The sequence below is a fragment of the Acanthochromis polyacanthus genome, chromosome 1 (genome assembly GCF_021347895.1).
Source record: "Acanthochromis polyacanthus isolate Apoly-LR-REF ecotype Palm Island chromosome 1, KAUST_Apoly_ChrSc, whole genome shotgun sequence".
Lineage (NCBI taxonomy): Eukaryota > Metazoa > Chordata > Actinopteri > Pomacentridae > Acanthochromis > Acanthochromis polyacanthus.
The window spans coordinates 38,463,374-38,486,895 of NC_067113.1; the positions used below are offsets into that span (position 1 = coordinate 38,463,374).

The window sequence follows — 23,522 nt, forward strand, 5'->3', positions numbered from 1 at the left end:
ATTCAACCTAAAGGACGTCACAGTCCGTCAGTGACTTTGTGGTTGTTTTGTCTCTCTTTGTGGTTATAGTTGTAGTTTTTCATCTCTTTTCCACCTCTGCCGTTGCTCTGATCAGTTTTTCTCATCGTTCTGCAGTCTTAGGATTTATTTTTAGGATTTATTTTCCAGATAAACGTCCTGGCTCGTCATGACTCGACCAGAAACTCTCTGGCGGCGTCGAGTCGCTGAACCTCAGAGGTCGACTCTGAACTCCATGTCCTCGTTACGCTGGACGCTCCTCATCGCCACGGCGACCTCGTCTGATCCGCTGCAGGTCATTGGACAGCGGCGGGATTGAGGTCACGCCCCCTGCTGCTCGGCCTGATGGGAAGATGGACGCCGCTCCGATGGAACCAATTAGGGAACGTCAGGACCAGAGGAGACGCCGAGGTGAGGACAGGAAGTCCACCTGCAGACAGGAAGCTCAGAGTCACACTGCACCCAAAGCAGATACACAACAATTACACAACAATTACACAACAACAACAATAACCAAAAATAACACAACAATAACCACGATACCACAACAATAACAACAACATTTAAACCACAACACTATAATACAATATTTGTATATGTCTATATTTTGTGGTTTTGTGTGTATAGTTCATAGCTTTGTGGTATTTTTCATAGTTTTATGTGTGTGTTTCATAGTTTTGTGGTGTATTTTGTAATTTTGTCTCTATATTTGACAGTTTTCTGTGCACATTTGATAGTTTTATGTGTATATTTTGTCGTGTATTTAATGTATTTATGTGATGCAGATGTTTTGTTCTAAATGTTCTCATTAACCCGTCCTGTTCTGTGCTCTGTTCTCAGTCGTTCTCCAAAGGAACCTCTCTGCCCTCCTGAAGGATTTTTATTCAGAGTTTCCTGAACAGCCTCATTTTTCTGCCTGGTTGTGGCTCGTTGGAGAGAAAATGATCCCTTCATCGTCCTCCATCCTTCATCCGCAGACAGACTCCTCGTCTTCATCATCTTTACTGCCGCCTCGCTGCTCTTCATCATCCCCCTCTTCATCCTCAGCCGATGATCTACAGACTGAAACCAGAACACCTGAGAGACAACATCATCTGTTATGGAGTCACTGAGAGGTTCGTAGAGCATCAGTCGTCCTGGAAAGAGACCAGATAACCGGCAAATATAAAACAGAAATACTTGATATACACACAAAACTGCTGAATATGGACAGAGAAATATTAAATACACACACAAAACTACTAAATATGCTGCAAAAATATTAAACATTGTCAGTCAGTATAGCCTTCTTTAACCCTTGCCTCAGGTTAAATCAGGACCAGCTCTCCGTTTAAAGGGTCAGATTCTATCTGCCTATTAGTATTCCACCTAACAGGTTTCAGCAGAATAATTAAGCTGGTGTCGAGGAATACTCGCCTAGGTCCTAACTGTCTTCTTCCAAACGTCTTACCCCTCTTACTCCAATAAATACTCTCTTACTAAGCAGCCCTCCTAAGTATTAGAATTGATTTATTGATCACGTTTGTTAACGACAGCTTTCCTCTTAAAACTGTGGCACTTGTTGATATTCCTAGGTTCGTTTTAGAGGTTTGGATAACTAACCTCAGGGGTAATGTTTAAATAACTAGTTGGATTAAAGTAACCTTTAAGAACCATTAGATTTAATGCACACAATCAACTTAACTTTTTACCACTATGCAGAATAAGTGAATCATAATCATTTCATTAGACTTCTCTTTAAATGCAATATAACGTTTTATTAAGCAATTATTAGCAGGGGCACAGCATTAATTCATGATTAAACAATTTAATTATTTCTGATTATTTCTAACTTAACTAAATTAAACTAAGCTGAGCGTACCTAAGAATCTTCTCTAATTAGTAAATTTAGGAGAGAGAGCGGACAGCCAGGCCTTAGCTGCCACGCCCGGTCTTCACCTGCATCTAGTTGAACTCCTCCGTGGACCAGTAGACTCGGTACGAAGTCTTCTTTGTGGGCAGAGGGTGTTCTTCATAGGCAGGGGGAGTGGAGAGGTCCCGATAGCCAATCGTTGGTCTGGCAGTTATCTTTAGTAGCAGCTGGAACACAAGTGCGGCGTCTCAGCTGTCTTCTCAGTCGGATGGTGGTGGTGGAAAGCCCCCGTCTCATCAGGCTGTGGTGGGTCACTGGGTCCTCCAGCCCCTGGAGTGGAGCAGCCCTCTGCTGCTGCCTCCTGTGCCTCTCTGGATGTCGTAGGTGCTGTCTTCTCTTCATCTCTTTGGATAACTGCAGACCTCTCAGGACTTTCCTTTCAGCAGAGTGTGGTCTTTGCTTGTTGAACAAAGTTAGAACAACTTTGCTTCCAACGATGTTCTCAAAGAACTCTGCAGCCTAAGTCCTGCGTTGTCTCCACGTCTCTTGGGCAAAAGATCCGGTGTCGACTCCTCAGAACTCTGGCGATGCTCTCCGGCAGCTCCGGCGAGCAGCATCCCCCCCCTCCGGGGGAGAACTCCGAATTCAGTGTCTTTGACTCTCTCTTTTATAGTCTCATCCTCTAATACACACACATTATCTGTACGCTCAGTTGCTCAACTATCAGGCTCACAACAACTACACACATTGTCAAGGCCTGGTCAAGGCACATTCAAGGCACATCCATTGAGAAAGGTGAAGTCATTCTTCATGCGCTTCCTATAACCATATTTGGCCATAGGCCTGGGTTCCGCCAGGCACACAGTAGCAGTCCCCAACTTCTGCTTTTCTCATCCTGTGTAAACTCAAAACTGTCACTTAGTATCACAGCTTAAAGACACAATCAGTTACATTGAATCACTCCTTATCTCATACTCCATATTGTTAAACACATAATAATCATTTTAATCATCATCATTTTTAATAAATCAACACTCTAGAATATATGTATTTCAGCAAGCATAATCATGTGGTTAACTTATAATGTTTCTCCATTTAATCTTTCTATTCATCTGCTTAAAGCTTTTATTCAGGTAGTGGTTGCTCCTGGGATCTCAAATAACTCGGCCCCACTTGACAACATGCACACAAAACTACTAAATATACTGAAAAAAATATTAAACATGCATAAAAAACTACTAAATATACACAAAAAACTACTAAATATACACAGAAAACTACAAACTAAACCACAAAAGCACAAAATATACACAGAAAACTACCAAATAAACTACAAAACAAATGAAGTTAGTTACTAAAATTAGACACAATACAACAAACATTTGACAAAACTACTGAAACTAGAGACAAAGTTACTGAAATTAGACACAAAACAAGCAAAATTACACATTAAATGACAAAACTAGACACAAAACAACCAAACTTAGACTTAAAATGACTAAAATTTGACACCTTAAAATGAGATTTAAAAACTACGGAAAAGAGAAACAAAACGTCGTCAGAGAAACTCGTTAAATCATTAAACATCAGATTATTGTGAAACTAAAACCAGATTCTCTGTGGAGCTCTGATGGTTTCTTCTTTGGTTCTTTTCCCTTTCTCTGGTTTCAGCTCGTTAACCGTTCTTCCTAACGAACGTGTCACTAATCAGACGGTGAATTAATCGTGCTGTGCTCTGATTGGCTGCTGTGATAATCAGGTAAACAAACTGATTTCCTCTGAGACTCTGATCCAGTGAAGCTCAGTTTAATCAGTTCAGTGACAGAGCGACGGTCCTGTTTCTGTGGATTCATTTTTTATCATCGTTCGGAGCAGAAATATGGAAATAAATTAACCAAAGCTGTATACATCAGCCGCAAATACTTAATTAGAACATTTATGTTCTCAGTGTGGATGTTATTCTGAATGATGGAGCAAAAAGAGACTCAAAACAACTACATTTAAAAACAAAGACACATAAAATTAGACATAAAATGAACAAGATGGGCACAAAAAACAAAATATGAGGAACAAAACAACCACAAACAGACAGAATAAGACATAAAATGACCTAAATGTAACAAAAAAGATCCAAATTAAAACATAAAGACACACAAAACCACCATAAACTGACATAAAACAACCTAAATGAGACACAAAATGACAAAAATAAGAGATAAAAAAGACTAAATGAAACCTAAAATAACCACGACACAAAAAAGAACCAAACTGTAACACAGTCACACAAAAATAAAAATACCCTAAATTTGACACCAAGCTACCTAAAATAAAACAGCTCAAATTAAACAAAAATGCAAAATTTAGACCAAAAAATCTACTAAAATTACACACAAAATAACTTCAATGAGACACAAACCACCAAAGCTGGACATAAATCAACTGGAATTAGACATAAAAACACCGAAATCAGTCTATAAACTTTTTGATCGTCGTTGAACCTTCATGTTTCTTAAATGTCTTAAATGTCTTTTACTTCTGCGAGTAAACAGGAAGTTACTGTGATCTACATCCTGATAAACAGCATCTTTCAAAGGTAATGATGTAAATAACGAGCAGATTGAAACAGATAAAATCAAAAATTCTGACATCAAACAGCTACAGGAGTCTTCAGACTATTTCCACGTCTAGACAAATGACTTCACCTTTACAGTCTGGTACCAAGAACTTTTACAGAACCAAGAACCTCTGATATTAACGGTCTTTATTTCTACAGCATCTGTTAAACACAGAGTTAGATCTTTTACAGAGAGAAACATCATAAATCAATAATCATTCATCAATAAACCACCAGGAAAGACCTCAGACGGTGTTAAACTGAAGAAACACTGGGTCTGTTTTTGAGGATAAATCTGTTGTTTCCTGTGGTTCCGTCTGGTTCCATCTGGTTCTGGCCGGTTTCCATCCTCCACTGTTCTCTTTGTTCCGTCGCCTCGCTGGGATTGGTTTCTTCTTATCGGCGCTGCAACGACAAAAGTCTGGATTTTCCTGCGACGGATTCAGCAGAACGTCGACTCGTTTCAGAGTTTTCCTTTCAAACATTAGACCGGAGCTCCAACGACGTCGACGCTTTCACAGCTTCTCTTATCAGCCAGAAACAAACCCAGAGTTTGAAGTTACAGCCTGGGCTCCTGGAGGGAAAACAAACTCGTGTTTTTATAGTTTATATTCCTTAAAGTCACAATATTTAACTCAGTAGTTCAATTTAAGTTACAGTCATGAACTTATAAAGTCCATGTTCACCGTCTATAGTCTCCAAAGACTCCTAGAACCCTGAATTTAAGGTGGAACCATTGAAACATGAATCTTTGTCACATTTTGGTTCTTTCATAGTCTCATTAAAGGACTTCTGGAAATATAATCAAATCTACTGGATCATAAATAAACAAACAAAATCTAGAATGATCAGTTTTAAGAATGTAGAAATGAAAGTTGTGTGATCAGATGGAACAAAAACTGAAGGTGAGACCCAAAAACACCAAACCTACCATCAAGCATGGCGGAGGCAGTATCATAGTAGGTCATACAGGTTGATCTTGGACATAGTTGGATGTTTCAACCAGACAATGAGTCCAAACACACATCAGACGTGGTAAAGAAATGGTTCCATCAGGCTGGAATGAAGGTTGTAGACCGGTCACCCCAAAGTCCTGACTTAAACCATCAAGAACCTGAGGACTGATGAAGGAACAAGTAAAATACATTGAGTTGAACTGAACCAATTCTGTCCAGAGGAGTCAAAGATAAACCAGAATAATCGAACTGATGAAGAAACTGAGAAATTTAACCAAATATTAGTTTTAGGGAGACCAGTCTAGAACATCCAAAACCAGGAGAACCAAGACTGGAACCAAATATAAACCAGTCCCAAGAAAGTCCAGAACCAGTCCAACATCCAGTCTGAAAACAGTCCAGAAGCTCTTCTAGAATGCCACAGAGCATGATACTGCCACCTCCATGCGAATGGTAGGTTTGGTGTTCTTGGGGTTAAATAAAGACCAAGACAGTCTGAAACCAGTCCTCATCCAGGACCAAAACTACTCCTACAAAAAGTCCAAGACGATGTGAAACCAGTCCAGAAACACTTCCAGAAAACCCCAGATCATGATACTGCCTCCATGCTTGATGGTTGGTTTGAGGTTATGAAAGAGGTTCTCCAGGACGGTTCTTCTGGTTGGACCAAAGTCTTAATCGGTCCTGAAACAACCAGTAAGTTCAGCTGTTAGCGATCCTGAACGTCTACCAGGAGAAAGTGAAACCAGCTGGTCGGGTTCTGTTCAGCAGGTCTGGATGTTGACTTTTGTTGTCTTGTTGTTGTTGTTGTTGGATTGTGTGCAACTTTCTCTTGTTTGTGTGTTTGTTGTAAGACAGTAGAAGGATGAAGCGTGAGAATAAAAGAAGAAGAAGGGCAGCAGCAGCGTCTCCTGGATCAGAGCTCCGTCTGGTTAAATTAAGGTTCAGTATTTTTAGCTCCAGCTGCTCCGTCATCCTGCTCAGCTTTAATTAGAGAACCCAGCAGAACCCAGAATAACCTGGAGCTGGAGGAGGAGCTTCACCTTCATCATCATCATCATCATCATGTTTATCTTCATCATCTTCTTCATCGTTATCTTCATCGTTTTCTTCATTATGTTTATTTTCATCATTATCCTCGTCTTTATTCTAATTATATTTATCATGACATCATCATCATCTTCATCATATTTATCATCACCATCATGATCTTCAACATCTTCTTTTTCATAGTCATCATCATCTTTAGCATCATCTCCCCTTCATCATCATCGTCTTCTTCTTCATCTTTTTCATCTTCACTGTTGTCATCACTATCTTCATCTTCATCATCCTGATCTTTAGTATCCTCTTCATCGTCATATTTATCTTCATCATCATCCTCGTCTCTTTATTTGTTTCTTGTGACCTTTGTCGACTCTGCTGCTGCTCTTTGTCATCCTGTGTGTGTCAATAAAGTTTCTGTGATTAAAGTGTGGAGAAGCACACACACACACACACACACACACACACACACACACACACACACACACACACACACACACCCTCCATACTGAAAGTGAAATTGAATATCTCTGCTCCAGAATCACATCAGGCCTCCATCTGCATAAAATTTAATTTGACGTCTTCAGACTTCAAACAGCTGCTTCCTGCCAGTAAACAGACTGACCGTCCTCACAAACACTTCCTGTCATCATCCCAGCATCTCCTGACCTTCTCAACTCCACCTCGGAAAACTAACTTCAACAAGTTCACAACTTCTGCGGAGGATAGAGAGAAACCTCTGATTAGACGTCTGAACATGGCAGCCATCATTATAGAATTACACTTATTGGAAATATTTATGTCACCTACCACATGATGCTGCCACCACCGTGCTTCATCATGATGCTGCCACCACCGTGCTTCACATCATGATGCTGCCTCCACCGTGCTTCACATCATGATGCTGCCTCCACCGTGCTTCACATCATGATGCTGCCTCCACCATGCTTCACATCATGATGCTGCCTCCACCATGCTTCATCATGATGCTGCCTCCACCGTGCTTCATCATGATGCTGCCTCCACCATGCTTCACATCATGATGCTGCCTCCACCGTGCTTCATCATGATGCTGCCACTACCGTGCTTCATGTTATGATGATGCTGCCACCACCGTGCTTCTCAATGGATCCACAATGGTGGGTTTCTGATGATGTTCAGTGTTTTGTGTACGGCAAACATAAAATAATTAATTGCAAAATGAGAAATATTTATTTTCACTTAACTTTCAAAACTGACTGAGCAAGTAAGTTGTACCACGAAAACACAAGAAAAAACAAAACTGCACTTATTTTGATCCAAGTAGAAGTGGTTCCCCAAAAATAACTCAGAAATCTGTTGCTTTAAACCAGCATTGGATCATAAAGCTGTTTGGAGGGGATTTGTCATGTAGCAATACTGACTACCTAAATACATTTATATATATCTAGATTTTATGCCATCAAATTTTTGTACAAATCAGAGATAATGGAGCAGAAATTCTTTAAAACATAATGATCTGAGATGGAATACCACAGAGGTTCCGTTTAATTTTGGTCATTTGGTCTGTTTTGTTGTTGTGAGTTCTGGTTTTTTTTGCTATTTTTGTCTTGTTTTTTGTTGTCTTGTTAAAAACCACAGATGTCCAGCACATTGTTCAGCTGTTATTCTCACGCTGTCTGCATAAACATAAACTGTTCAGTGAAATACAGCCGTTATTTTGTTTTTTGTTTTCATTTTAAAAGTGATTATTTCAAGCAGAATCCCCACTTTTCTTCTCGTTTCTTTTTCCGTTCTCATGTAGGTGTAGAAGTGTGATCCTTTAAAATCATTAAAAGGGTCAAATATCTCCTGAAATGATCCAACATCAATAAAAAAAGCAGCAGAACATTAAACTTTCTTCCAAACTGCAGCGCTGCCACCTAGAGCCAGAGGGCTGCTTCATCTGTGGATATCGACCAAGAAACTGTGGACGTTTGCTTGATATCTGAAATACAGTCAGATATTTTTATTTTAATTATCTGCTGACCCACTTCAGCAGGTTTTTTTTTCTCTCACATTGAAATCTGGGGCTGTTAGAACAACAATATCTGAGGAACTATTTAGGACAAAAATAGAAAAATAATCTGAGTTATATTTAGAGAAGAGAGTCAAGAACTGAGCTTTACTTGGATCAGGCTGTGTTGAATATTTAGTTTTTCTGTCAAATCTGCTCAGTCAGTTAAGAAACTTTAACAAAAATAAGTTTATTTTGTATAATTGACTCAGTATTTCATATTAAAATTGTTCTATATGTTTAGTTTTATATTGGGCTGTGACCTGCAGCTACATGTGGTTCAGTAAATATCACTGTCTGGCTTCTGATTTATCAATGTTTTTGTTAATAAAGCTGAAAGATGGAACAGTTTTTATTTCATATTTAAACACAGCCATAGATCAGAGATTAATTTTGATTTATTGTTCAATATTACAGATTCTGAATTAATGCCATTACTCAAAATAATAGTGAAATGATGTAAAAGCACGGTGGTGGCAGTATCATGACATTAAGTAAATCAGAGATGTTGCAGTAGTAATGCAGGGTAAATATCAGTGTTCCCCTGCAGTTCCAGCTGTGACCTGTCGTGGCGCTGGCAGCTGCTTTGATCCGCTCCGTCCGTCAGCGCAGAAAAAGAGTTTTAGGCGCGGGGAGTTTGACTCAAAGCTATCGGCTACAAACAGTTAGCATCAGCGCCGCTCCGCTCCGCTCTGTCCGCCCGGTGAGTCTTTTTACTGCTAAAATAACCCAAAACCTTCTTATTAATGTCACAGTTTTCGTCTCAGGGAACATTTAGTTACAGTTCAATAAAACCATCAAAACGTTAAATTAACTTTATGTTTCAGCTCTGACAGCGCTTCCGCTCCAAGCTTTCAGCCAGACTCTGTGCAGAAATACGGCTATTTCTGTGTTTTATTTCGATTTTAGACAAACTTATAGTCTATACCAGACTAATTAAGATGGATAAACAATCAGAAGGATGTCGTTTTGTATTCGGCTTGTGATTAAAGACCGTAAAGCTGTTAAATGTCTTCATAATTAACCGTCATAGTCGTGGCTCAGTTATGAAAAACAACCGCAGATCGTGTATTGTCACCCGCTAAATACATTTTATGTAATCATACTTTAGACGTATTATCAAAGAGTCAACAGATGGTGCTGTAAATAAGTTAATGTTAAAAGAAATGTGAAGTGTTTGGTTTGATAAAGGTGACATTAATGAATGCAAATGTCCAGATTTTAAGCGGAGTTCGATGCAGCTCCCGTTTACTGTCACTGTTTAATTTTTTCCCGTAGAAATTAAGGTTTTGCTTTAATATCTCACTTAGTTAAAGTTATAGCTGCAAATATTTGCTCTAAAAAGTGACCAAATTACAGAAATTTATATACAAAATACAAAAAACACAACTTAAAGGTTTCTTTATTTCTATTTCCTTCACTTTTTACTTTGATTTCACGGGAAATTACGTCATTAATATGTCAATTGTTTTCTTCCTTATTATCTGTGCGTAAGCATGGTTAATTAAAAAATAAACATGTATACGATGAAAAATAAGATAAGAACGGTGTGGGAAATGGAATATTTCCGTTTATTAAGGATTGTATTTAAATGAAAGTGTTTTCCAGCAACAAATGGGTTTATTTAATAGAACACCACTATATTTAACTCTGTTACATGAATTTATTCATCCATAGAGGGAAATAAGTTGTTACAGCAGCCATGAATATTCAAAAAAGGGATAAATAGAAGGACAATACACAGTATTAAGAGATAAAGTGAAATAACGATAAAAAATATATACAAAGAATGCAATTATTTAACCCGTACATTTTTTGTTAAAAAAATTAATCTCTTTTCTTCTTTTTAAGAGAGCAGATATATTTATTGATGTCTGGATGTTCCTGAACTGAAACCAAATTGTGTAGATTAAGTGTTTAAATGTCGTTTTTGACTTCTTCTTCTCCTTCTTTTTCTTCTCCTCATTCTTCTCCTCCTTCTCATTCTTCTTCTCCTTCTTCTTCCAGGAGTCATGGAGGCGACTCAGAGTCGATACGTTCACCTGCTGCAGCCGATCAGAGAATTAACCAAAAACTGGGACATTGACCTGGCATCTGAGCTCAACGACTACTTAGACGAGGTAAAACCTGTTTTTATACGTGGTAAAGAAAACTGTAATCTGTGACAACCCTCCACCTGGACAGGTGCTCCTTTTGGGAGCTCAGTGTCGTCAGCTGAAGAGCTGCACCTGGGATCAAGAGGCTCAGCTCCAGATAACCTCCCTCCCTTCTACTGGAGCGCTCTCACAGAAGCGGCTGCCTGCAGGAGTTTCAGCCGCATGCTTTTGGGTTCTCTGGTTGTGGTTTGTTGTGCCTAAAAAAAAAAAATCTCGATTTTTTTTTTAAGTCATCTTGGACAATTACGATTTTAATCAATTTTTGTTGTTTCTTTGCGGTCTGTTTGCTATGGCTAGTGCTAGCCATGCCGCACTCCCGTAGCTGCAGCACTCTTCCCATTCTGTAGGATGCCTCTGCTGGAGGTGCTGAAAGAGGTTAGTTGTGCTGCTACTCTTCGTCTTCACAGTACTTTTGCAAACCTTGCACATGACTGCAGTGCTGCCAACTCCTCAGTAAGGAAAGTCGCTGTTGGCTGTCCTAAAAGTCGCTAGAAGTCGCTAAATGATGTCATCGCCTAATTTGTATATTTCCCAGTTTGCATGTAATTGTAATCAACGTTGTAGGAGAGAGGAATAACGTTGTGGGAGAGACCAAAAAGTGAGTATAAAACACCCAAAATATGTTTTTGTACTAGAGGCTAAATACTGTGGTTTATTTTAGTATGACAGTGAAGAAACATTTTCACTTATATTCCGCTCCGTAAGTCTAGATGGGATCTGTAGTGACTTTGTGCATGTGCGATTCATCTGCCGTCTGGCCACAGAGGGATCTGTCCTCTAATCAGACACTGGGACTGCTGTGGGGTTACTGGACTGACAGCCTGTGCTCTGGGAGGGGAGAAGCTCACAGCAGCACCTGCTGCTTGTTGAAAACAGTAACTGCAGAATGATCCCAGTTTTTCTGTCAGAGTCTCCAAAACGGCAGAAAAAGTCGCTAGATTTGTGCTAGCTGCTTTTGACAAAAAAGTCGCTAGGAGCTTTGGAAAGTCGCTAGATTTAGCGAGAAAGTCGCTAAGTTGGCAACACTGAGCCGAACCACTTCCATATAATCGATGTAACATGAGGCCCTTTTCTTGCGACCAACTCTTCGTCTGCTGTTCTGTCCGCCATGACGGGGTTTTGGCAGAAGGAGATGAGAGGTGGAAGTAAACGCCAGTGCACAAGTCATAAAAGGCAGAAGAAGAATCTGTATTCTTATATCATTTAAGCTCACCTCGATTTTACGATTTGGCAAATTTTCAAATCGTCAGGTTTTAAAAATACGAATTAATTGAATTAATTCAATTTATCGCCCAGCCCCAGTTGGGTGCAATAAAGTCATTTTTAGTCGCCATGCTGTGTTTGTCTTCCTGTTTTGTTAAAGCTTTTGAGCCAAGTTGTAACACATGGGGGGTCGTCCACACTTTGGTAAACCAGTTAAATGTCTGTGGTTTGTAAGGAACTGCATATTCTGGATGTTGGAGACGATGTGTGTGGTGAGGGTTTTCTGGAGTTAAGAAGCAGTTCTTGGCAAATGAAAACTGTTCTGTAGATTGCCTCAGAGGACCGTTGTCTCCAGGCTGTGATGCTGGTGTTTCTGGCTCTGAGTTCCGTTGCTTTTTTAGCTGTACCGCGGTGGCAGGTCGCTGTGGTTCTGTCCCTGATAGGCTTCAGAGCAAGCTCCCTTGGAGTCCGCTGGGGGGTCGGTAGTGTGGTGTGAAAGTGGTTAGGAGCAGTTTTCTATGGCGGACATCCGAGGCTGTAGGTGGAGTCGCCGATCTTCGATTGTTCACTAGGCCTGCAGGAGTTTAGTGAAAGTGGTTAGCTGCCGCTGCTGCCACCATGCTTCATGTTATGATGCTAAATTACAGATTTGTGTGGATAGTATTTATAGTTTTGGTCTGTTCATTGTGTGTTTTTGAATGCTTAACAAGAAAATTAGGACTTTTCTCTGTTATGAGATATTAACTTAAAATTCTATTATTTACTTTTTAAACCCTTGATAATAATTTTTTGTTCTGTCAAATATCCACACATATCTTCAAATGTCTTTAAGTGATATTTTTCTTTGTTTAAATGCAGTAAAACGGTGCCAGTGAGGACCTTAAAGGAAATATCAGCCCAAAATGAACATTACGATGAAGTTTGTTAATTAACAGTAAATTATGTTTTCTTTCCTTCTTTGTGTCTGCAGCTGGATGAGATGTGCATCACCTTCGATGGAGGAAAAACCAGACTGAACTTTGCAGAAGCTGCTCTGTTGATCCAAGGATCAGCCAGCATCTACAGCAAGAAGGTCAGGAAGCTCACCTGGTGGTTTTTAACCTGTCTGTGGTTTTTACCTGACTGTTCGGACTCTATCTGTCTTGTTCCAGGTGGAGCTGCTGCACAGTCTCGTTTTCCAAACTCTGGAGTTCATCAGCGACAGGAACAGGAAGTACGATGACTTCATTCAGGACAGGTGAGGTGTTCACCTGGTTTTCTGTCTCTGATCGTATTTTCTGCCGACAGACGGAACAAACAGGTGGCAGCGTCTCAGGACGATGACGGAGCGACGAATCACCATGACGACGACGACCAGGACGAAGTAAGAAACCAGGGAAATACAAACTCTGTTTCAAAACTTTATTTAAACTTGTTTTTGTCAGGATGTGATGGTGAGACTAGAGTCTGATTTTATTCGTAATAAACTCTCTGTTCTAGCGGCTGACTTTAAACCAACAGATTAATGTTTAACTCTGGTATAAAAACACTTAATGTGGATCAGAGTTTACTGAAATGTCTAGAAATATTCAGCTTACTTTCAGAGGAAATAAACCAGAAAATATTCACATTTAAGAAGCTGAAATCACTGAATTTAGACTGTTTGTATATGGAAAACAAATGTCTGTTCACTTTTTAATATCTATTGAAATTTCTTTTAAAAACTAAAAGAAAAAATATTTTAATAATTACCTTTTTTGTTAATTTTTTTTCTTAATTTATGGACATTTTTTAATATTTATCAATTTATCAGTGATTTGGAAAGACGTTTTAAAAACATTTCTTTTTTTTCACATTTTAATGTTTAGATTTTTAATAATAAAATAATGTTCATAATATGTTTAGATTTTTAAAAAGTTTGTTTATTTTTATTTATTTTTTAATGTTTGAGCTATTTTTTAAAAGATTTTTGGTATTTATTTCTTTGTTTTTTACGTAGCATGTAAATTTTAAAATTTTGTTAAATTATTAAAAATGTTATCGTTTTTCCAGATTTTTGATACTTTTAAAAATAATTTTGTTTTAAATAACAATAATATTTTTCTGCTGTTGGTGCATGTTATTAATTATTTTACTGTTTAGTTCATAGTCCAGCTGCAGCATGATGTCACTTCCTGTAGCTGCTGCCTCAAAGCAGGTAACGTAGGCAGCCGCTGACATCGTCTGTTTGTCTCCTTCAGTTTACGCCCCAGAGCTGCAGGAATCTGAGAACTCTGAACATGTGACTCTAGCACGGTGAGATTATTGATCTGTAACCGAAGTCTGATCAGTTTATTGATCTGTAACGATGTCTGATCAGTTTAGTGTAATGATGTCTGTAAGTGATGTCTGATCAGTTATTGATCTGTACCGATGTCTGAACCGACTGATCTGTAACGATGTCTGATCAGTTATTGATCTGTAACGATGTCTGATCAGTTTATTGATCTGTAAGTGATGTCTGATCAGTTTATTGATCTGTAACGATGTCTGATCAGTTTATTGATCTGTAACCGATATCTGATCAGTTTATTGATCTGTACCGATGTCTGATCAGTTTATTGATCTGTAACGATGTCTGATCAGTTTATTGATCTGTAACGATGTCTGATCAGTTTATTGATCTGTAACGATGTCTGATCAGTTTATTGATCTGTAAGTGATGTCTGATCAGTTTATTGATCTGTAACGATGTCTGATCAGTTTATTGATCTGTAACGATGTCTGATCAGTTTATTGATCTGTAACGATGTCTGATCAGTTTATTGATCTGTAAGTGATGTCTGATCAGTTTATTGATCTGTAAGTGATGTCTGATCAGTTTATTGATCTGTAACGATGTCTGATCAGTTTATTGATCTGTAACCGATGTCTGATCAGTTTATTGATCTGTAAGTGATGTCTGATCAGTTTATTGATGTGTAACCGATGTCTGATCAGTTTATTGATCTGTAAGTGATGTCTGATCAGTTTATTGATCTGTAACCGATGTCTGATCAGTTTATTGATCTGTAACGATGTCTGATCAGTTTATTGATCTGTAACGATGTCTGATCAGTTTATTGATCTGTAACCGATGTCTGATCAGTTTATTGATCTGTAAGTGATGTCTGATCAGTTTATTGATCTGTAACCGATGTCTGATCAGTTTATTGATCTGTAACGATGTCTGATCAGTTTATTGATGTGTAACCGATGTCTGATCAGTTTATTGATGTGTAACCGATGTCTGATCAGTTTATTGATCTGTCACCGATACGAAGTCTGATCAGTTTATTGATCTGTCACCGATACGAAGTCTGATCAGTTTATTGATCTGTCACCGATACGAAGTCTGATCAGTTTATTGATCTGTAACCGATGTCTGATCAGTTTATTGATCTGTCACCGATGTCTGATCAGTTTATTGATCTGTAACCGATGTCTGATCAGTTTATTGATCTGTAACGATGTCTGATCGTGTTTATTGATCTGTAACGATGTCTGATCAGTTTATTGATCTGTAACCGATGTCTGATCAGTTTATTGATCTGTAACGATGTCTGATCGTGTTTATTGATCTGTTCAGATGGTGGAGGTGATTCCTCTTCCTCCTCAGTCTCTGATTCCTCCTGAAACTCGTGAGAAGCAGAAACTTCCTCTGATCAGGTCGGTGTTTTTATTATTGATTAGAATCAAAAACAGTTTTAAATGTCTGTTAAATTGATCAGGTGACGTCTTCTGATGCCGGTTTTATGTCGGGTTACTTTGATTGGGGACAGAAAATCATCAAATCCTCGTTTCTGAAAGACAAGAAGGAAATTTCTGTTGGTTTCCCATTGCTTGTTGTTGGTTTTCTGTTGGTGTTTTGTAGTTGTTTTTTGTTGGTTTTCCATAATTTGTTGGTTTTTCATTGGTTTTGGTTTGTTTTCTTCTGATTTTTTTTTTTGTTGGTTTCACATCGTTTATTGTTGTTTTCTGTTCATTTTCTCTTAATTTTCTATTGCTTGCTGTCTTGTTGTTTGGTTTTCAGTTGACTTCTTACAGTTTATTGTTTTTCTGTAGATTTTTTGGTTGTTTTCTGTTGTTTTCCACAGGTTTTTTTTGTTATTCTGTATTTTACACAGTTTTTGTTCTCCTCTGTTGTTCTGTGTTGTTCAGTGTGAAGGCGACATTGTGTGCAGTCAGAGGACTTCAAGATCAACCTGTTCATCCCGGAGACGAGACTGATCCTGCTGAGGCGCCGATCGACACGCCGACAGGTTTCTGATGCTTGGCGAGAACAACTCCAGCGGGTTCACCTGCAGCAGCTGCTCACAGGTAAAGGAAAGATTAATATCCAGTTTGTTCTCTTTGCCGTCATCAGACACCAGCAGGACCAGCTTCAGTCCATCTGAGTTAGAGATGCTTTAAGATACGTGAACTGATGAGCTGCTGCTTTAGGACTTCATGTTGCTTTTCTTTACCTCCAGAGAGGTTGTTTGTTGAGCTGATCTTTGCTTTTGCTGCTAAAGCTCCGGTTGGTGGAGCTGAAGTGGAGCTGAAGGATTTGACGATGTTGGAGGTGAAGCTGTGGAGGACTTGATGGATGAGGAAACACGTCGACCGACACCCAAAAGCTCGGTGCTGACCTACTTCTACGTCCTGTTGGCAGATTTCTTTCCCTCTGTGGAGTTTTTAGAGCCTAAACTAAGAATTAAACATCATTTTTCGTTCTGTTTTTTTTGGTCTCAGGCTCCCGGTGAAGGTCGGATGATCAGAGAGAGACGAAGATGGAAGCGACCAACGGAGGAAGATGGACGAGGTTCAGCCAGAAGTACGGAAATGAATCTGCTGCTTTGTCTCAGTGTTCAAAGAAGAGTTTTTCTGACTTTCTTTTCCTCCAGATAATCATAAGACTCAAAGTTATGACCTTCTGATGACATTAATTCACTTCATTTTATATTTTCTTTACGTTATTCTGAGAATTTTACAACTTCAGCTCATAAAATTCAAACTTGATGCATAAATTGTAGTTAAATATTTCTCAAAATTAAAACTGTATTTTTAAAAATATTTAAGTGTTGATTTTAGTTTTTATTATAAAATTACAGCTTTATTTCACCAATTAATTTTTAATTCTAACTCGGTACAAATGACATTACTTTTCTACATTGTTTGTATTTTCTTACAAATGTTTACTTTTTCTTCCTAAATTCTTAGAATTTCACAACTTGAAGTTTAATTTTCTCATAAATTTTGGCTGAATTCTTCATTTCTGGTAAATTAAGCGTTGTAATTGTTTTTATTTATTTTTCTCATTAAAGCAGTATTATTAATGGTTTTTATGTTTTCTTTTGGTTTAGTTTTTCTTATTTTTCCAAAGTTTTGTTGTTTTTTCAGTTTTTTAATACTTAAACTGTATAAACACCTTTTGCGTTTCTTAAATTATGTAATTGTTTCTAGTAAAGTTCCCAGTTATTCTCTTGTAATCACGTTTTTATCTTTTAATTGTTCAACTTAACTTCCAGGTTTTCCTTCAGAAATTCAATTATTTTACTTTTTGAAAATGTTTTAAAGCTTTACAAAAAGCTGCACTGTTAATTTAAATATAGTATTTTTTCCCTAAATTCCACCAACAACCTCACAATTTTTGTCTTTCTGATAAATATTCCAATTAAAAAAAAAAAATTATATCTTATTTTTCAAAAAGTTCTTTTCTTTAAATATTCAGACTTTTCTTCATATTACGGCTTTTTAAAATGGCAGGGGGGATTCCGCTTGGAGCACTTTAAAAACAGATTCCGATTATGTTTCAGGTGTTTTTAGTGAGATGGTGGATGAATGTGTTTCTAGGATGTTTGGACGCTTCATGACGCCTACGCTGTGCTGGACGGAGAAAACCGTTAAAAAACCGGGTACGTCACCACTCTGCTGGTCTGACGGCCGTCTTTTATCGGTTGTGTTTTGTTTTATCGTTGCTGACGGTTGTTTGTTCCTCAGGAAAGTGCTACAAGGTTCCTGACGGTCTGGACGACGGAGGGAAACGGAAAAGAAAGCAGCTTCTGCTCTGCAGGACTTTGGCAGCTGGATCAGAGGAACCTGTAGGTTAAAATCAGTTCATCTGCTGCACTTTCATCTTTACAGTCTGATTGTTTGTTTGTTTGTTCGCAGATGATCCGTCTGAACACAAACTGAAGAACGGACCAAGTTTTGCAGGTAAGAAGTTACAAACGGACAGAAAATACAGGCAGAAATGAAGAAGAAGCAGCAAATGACCGGCTTATAGGGAATCTGTTGTTTCTGTTTCTTTCTGTTGGTTTCCTGCTGTTTACAGCTGTTTAATGTTTGGTTTTCTGTAGGTTTCTCATTGTTTTTGTTGGTTTTTTGTTGTTTCTCATTGCTTTTGTTGGTTTTTGTTGGTTTCTCATTGCTTTTGTTGCTTTTCTGTAGGTTTCTCATTTGTTTTGTTGGTTTCTGTAGGTTTCTCATTGTTTTTGTTGTTTTTTTGTTGGTTTCTCATTGCTATTTTGTTGCTTTTCTGTAGGTTCTCATTGTTTTGTTGGTTTTCTGTAGGTCTCCATTTTTTGTTGTTTTTTTGTTGGTTTCTCCATTGCTTTTGTTGCTTTTCTGTAGGTTTCCTTTGTTTTGTTGGTTTCTGTTGGTTTCTCATTGTTTTTGTTGTTTTTTTGTTGGTTTCTCATTGCTTTTGTTGCTTTCTACTGTTCCCATTGTTTATTGTTTTCTGTTTATTTTCTAATGATTTTTTCCAGAATTTGTTGGTTTCTGTTTTTTTTATCTTGATTTTAATAGAATAAAAGGAGGAAAACCTTTCAGTTTACGTCAAAATTAAAGAGCTCCTATACTTCTCAATCTTTCAGACCTGATCTACATTTATTTGACCACGATGGAACAAAGACTGAAGAACTCTAGGAGGAAGGTACACTAGAAGGGGTAAGACAAGTTTGTTTTCTTAAACTAGCTTTTACACTGTTTCCACTTCAACAGCTCTGACTCTGGACTCACATTTATTCTCATTTTACAGCAGAAGGCAAAGCTTTCCTCTGAAATGTTGGAGTTACTCACAAACTGACAAAAACTTGTTCAGATGAGGTAGAATTGATTGAAATGACTTAAAAATTGTCCAAAATTGCTCAAAATCTGTTAAAAAAATGATCAAAACTTTTACAAAATTACTCAAAACCATCCAAAGTCATTTAAAATTACTTATAACCTTCCAAAAGCCATCAGAACTGAGCTAAAATCATTCAGAGTTTCCCCCAAAAATGACTAAATGAATGACGCAACGTGTTCAAAATTACACACAACTTGTCAGAAATGTCTTCAAAATAAAGTTGTTCAGATTAAAAGTTTTGTCATCTAGTTGTTTTAAACGTTATTTTATATCAAAAATGATCAAATGAATCTCAAAATTTGTTCCAAATTGATTTGAATGTCCCAAATTTGTTTAGAGAAAGTAAAAAAAAAAAAAAAAAAAAAGACCCAAACTGATTTGAAACGGAGTTAAAACTGTTCAAAATCACTTTAAAATGTGTTTATATTCATTTAAAGACAAAATGAATGACAGCCTGTCCCAAAGAACAGAGAATTGTCTAAAATGATCCAAAATGAGTTTAAAATGTTCAGACTTGAGTTTTTCTCTGAACAAACTCGACATAAATCGGCTGAACGTGTTGTTTTACGACAGAATCCTGTTGATGTTTCAGGGTTTGGTCGTTTCTGATGACGAGATGAGGACGACGTTCCTGCAGAGGGAGGGGGCGGAGCTAAACAGCCAGAGGGAGGAGCCTGTGGACGGGTTGATATCGCCTGACCTGCCAGGTAGCCCTCACATATTTACCTGAAGATGATTCCTTCACTGCACATGCTCAGTAGGTTCTACCTGCAGGCTCTGCCCACAGTTTTACTTGACTTTACATTATGATTTTCTTTGCTAAAAAATCGTCCAAAATGACTCAAATTTTATCCTAAATTAATTTAAAACGTTCCAAGAATGACTCAAACTTTTGAGTTTCAAACTGAAAAGATTTGAATAATCTGTTTTATATATTCAATTTTTCCCAAAAATGAATGATGAAACCTGTCCAAATGACAGAAAATTGATCTAAAACACCTTTAATCCACTTTTTCAATGTCATCAAACGCCAAATGAATGACAAATGTGTACAAATTACTTTTAAATAGTCAAAGATGCTTATAGAATGAGTTAAAATGGCATAAAATTGTCAAATGACGCAAATTTGTCAAAAAATACATTTAAGTTGTTCAATATTGACTTAACTTTTGAATTTCACCAAGAAAAAAATAGAAATAAATGAAAGTGACAGGAGCAGATTTTGTGTATTCCTGAGTTTGTTTCTGATTTAGATGAATGTCCAAGAGGTGGAGACGACGAGAACTTTGATAACTTGGAGGTTTTTCTTGACGATGGTGACGGAGGAGCAGACTTCATATCTCCTGGTAAAACTGATGCTGTCTCATTAAAACTTTATTAAAGCATCAGTATGATCCAAGAGTTAAATAACTTTCTGTTTGTGTGTAGAAGCTCACAGAGACGAGCTGAGTTATGAAGATCTGGTGATGCTGCGAGTGGTAAGAGATCAATGCAGTTATTGACACGTCTGCTAACATTATCGTGTTTTATTTAGAGCGATTTAATTAGAGTTTAGATATTTGACACCGTAGAAAATTAATTATTGCATCATGAATTAAAGCATGGCGGTGGCAGCATCATCATGACTTTAACACTTCCTGTTCTCCGTGGTGCGTTCAGGAGCAGCTGGTGGCCAACAGTCGGCCTACACTCAGGAAACGGCTCTATCCCGACGGGTCAAAGACTGGGAGGAGAAGATCCGACCTCATCTGCAGCTGCAGGTAAACCGACTGGAACCCGGTTCAGACTGGTCGCCTCTCAGTTTGAACCACCTGACCTCTGACATCAGTTCCTGTTCCTGCAGGAGGAACGTCCGACGTTTGACATCCACAACTACGGAGATCGAGTGGGTGGAGTCTCTGGGCTCCGTCGGCCGTCGGCGGTTCTTCTCCTCCATCGTTCACAAGGTTTGGATCCAACGGAGGTCTGCAGGTTCCTGCTGGCATCACTGCAGCTGGTAAACAGCAAAACGACACAAAATCCCCACAAAAAAGATCCAAATCAGGACGAAAAGTGCAAAACCACTGGAAAAAGATGCAGAATTACTACAGACATAACTGCAAAAGATGCAAAAATCTTCACAAAAACACTTCAAAAAGCCTTAATATTGCCACCAATGACATAAAAATAACCACAAGATGTGAAACATCAAAGACAAGCACGACAAGACACAAAACATGTAAAATCCATCCAACAAACATATAAAATCACTACAAAAGACTCTATTCATCTCAAAAATGTGAAATCACCATGAAACGCTGCAAAATCACTTCATTACGATGAAAACTCCCCACAAACCAAGACAGTAGGCTTGTCAAAAATATCGATACTTCGGTACTTACTCGATCCTAAACATTTGTAAACGGATACGATACTAGCTTGTCGTAGTATCGACACGATCGATACTCTGCTCCTGTGGTCTGCTAGCCTAGCCATGCTACACCCATGTTTCTGACGGCACAAGGGTCTAGGGAAGCTCGACAGGGAGGGAGGCGGGCTAAAAGGTTGTCTATCAAATCACCTCTTCAGCAAGTTGGGTAGGTATACAACCAATCAGCGCAACGAATAGGCTGATGGAGTTCCGAGAGCACCGGCGGATTGTGGCTAAGTCCCATTAGCTTCCCAAACAGCGGAGCCAACTGGTATATTAAGGATTTGCCATATCCCGTCAGCATAAGTCCAAATACGTCTTTCTTCTCAATGAAACACTTCAATGCCGTCCTTTGTTTATCTTTCAAGTTGAATTTTAGCTTCAAATCTTTAAGGGCTGTGGCCAAAGCCGAGTCGAAAGATAACTGTTTATTGTGCGCCGGTTGTTTCTGTCAGAACGTCACGCCTCTGTCGTCACTTAGTTACGCCCGCCTTCTGACTCTACACTTCTGGTGATTGGTCCGGCCAGTTTTAGGAAGCTCCAGCCTCGAGCCTTATGGAGGGTACTAGACCCACCCTGGCAGAGAATTAAATTCGTTGCCGTGGGTTGTCTAGCGCGGCTAGGCTAATGGTCTTGCTGCTCCCGCTACAGTCCACGCGACATCCCACCCCCCCCCAGAACTTTCTCCAGCTGTCAGTAGGTCTGCTCTAGAACTTTCTCCAGCTGTCGTAGGTCTGCCCTAGAACTTTCTCCGGCTGTCGGTAGGTCTGCCCTAGAACTTTCTCCGGCTGTCGGTAGGTCTGCCCAAGAACTTTCTCCGGCTGTCGGTAGGTCTGCCCTAGAACTTTCTCCGGCTGTCGGTAGGTCTGCCCTAGAACTTTCTCCGGCTGTCGGTAGGTCTGCCCTAGAACTTTCCTCCGGCTGTCGGTAGGTCTGCCCTAAGAACTTTCTCCGGCTGTCGGTAAGTTCTTGCCCTAGAACTTTCTCCGGCTGTCGGTAGGTCTGCCCTAGAACTTTCTCCGGCTGTCGGTAGGTCTGCCCTAAACTTTCTCCGGCTGTCGGTAGGTCTGCCTAGAACTTTCTCCGGCTGTCGGTAGGTCTGCTCTAGAACTTTCTCCGGTTGTCGGTTAGGTCTGCTCTAGAATTTCTCCAGGGGACGTTCTCCTTTCCTGCTTCCAGTCTTTTAAGTTTAGTCTCACTTAGAACATTCTAGAACCTTGAAGTTCATAGAGATGGGTCCAGATTTGTCACTTTTAATGGACTTTTCATTCATTTCTGAGCCTCAGAACTTACTGATTATGATTGGTGTTTCCTGCAGGCCAACGACGGGACGGTGCAGATCGACAGCGCTGCAGGACTCCAGGACAGTTTGGATACGATGAGTTTGACTCTCCTCAGCACTCAGAGAGCGACGGACCGCTTCAAGACCCTGACTGACTCTAGTTGAAGATCACTGATCCTGCTGCTCCTTCATTCAGGCCTGTTCACCTTCAACCCTCAAGATCATGTTGTCTCCATGGGAACTCCTCAGTTCGCCCCCTCATCTTTTTATATATCAGTATTTTTTAAATTGACATCCATGTGTTTGCAAGAGCTGTGTGGATCTTTGTAACAACACTTTCCAAAGGTTGTATTTTGTATCATTTGTATCTTTAAATTTAGGACATCAGATGATCCATCGCTCCAGAAATTCCAAATTTTCCACAGAAACTCACCAAAGTAGAAAATATGCATCTCCTTCTTGTATTCAGTTTCTCATAATTCTGATTAACAGGTAAGATTGTAGATGGTGAGGAGAAATTTTTCTTTTTTCAACAAAGTACTTTGAAAAATAAATATCTGCACAGACACGTTATGCAAACAGGAAGTTTAAAGTTGCCATATTTTCTTAGTTACATTTGGAAAACCATTTTTGAAACTACGGAAGTTTGATGGAAATATCTTTTTTTCCTTCTATGAAGCATAATATAAAGCACGGTGTAGCAGCATCAGACATCTTTAACCGTTTCACACTTTAATTCACCCATAATCAGTAATTACTTGAATAAAATGTATTGCAGCAAAAATATTCAGACAAAGATTCCGTTCCTCCTTTGAAAACTTGTTCAATCTTTTTATTTCAC

General features: G+C 38.8%; 1 protein-coding gene across 1 annotated transcript; it reads left to right on the forward strand.

The window, feature by feature from the left end:
• The first annotated feature begins 819 nt into the window (after positions 1-819).
• Positions 820-23,467, forward strand: ncaph2 (non-SMC condensin II complex, subunit H2). Its single transcript, XM_051946558.1, is given in 21 exon segments — positions 820-1,133; positions 10,527-10,639; positions 12,849-12,950; positions 13,030-13,091; positions 13,166-13,241; positions 15,465-15,544; positions 16,044-16,195; positions 16,348-16,432; positions 17,754-17,914; positions 17,917-17,958; positions 18,029-18,073; positions 18,736-18,794; positions 19,582-19,696; positions 20,243-20,335; positions 20,418-20,467; positions 20,649-20,670; positions 20,673-20,749; positions 20,833-20,883; positions 20,885-20,932; positions 20,935-20,985; positions 22,718-23,467. Coding segments are annotated over 21 exon segments (1,629 nt in total). The 5' UTR covers positions 820-1,117; the 3' UTR covers positions 22,847-23,467.
• Positions 23,468-23,522: the final 55 nt, after the last annotated feature.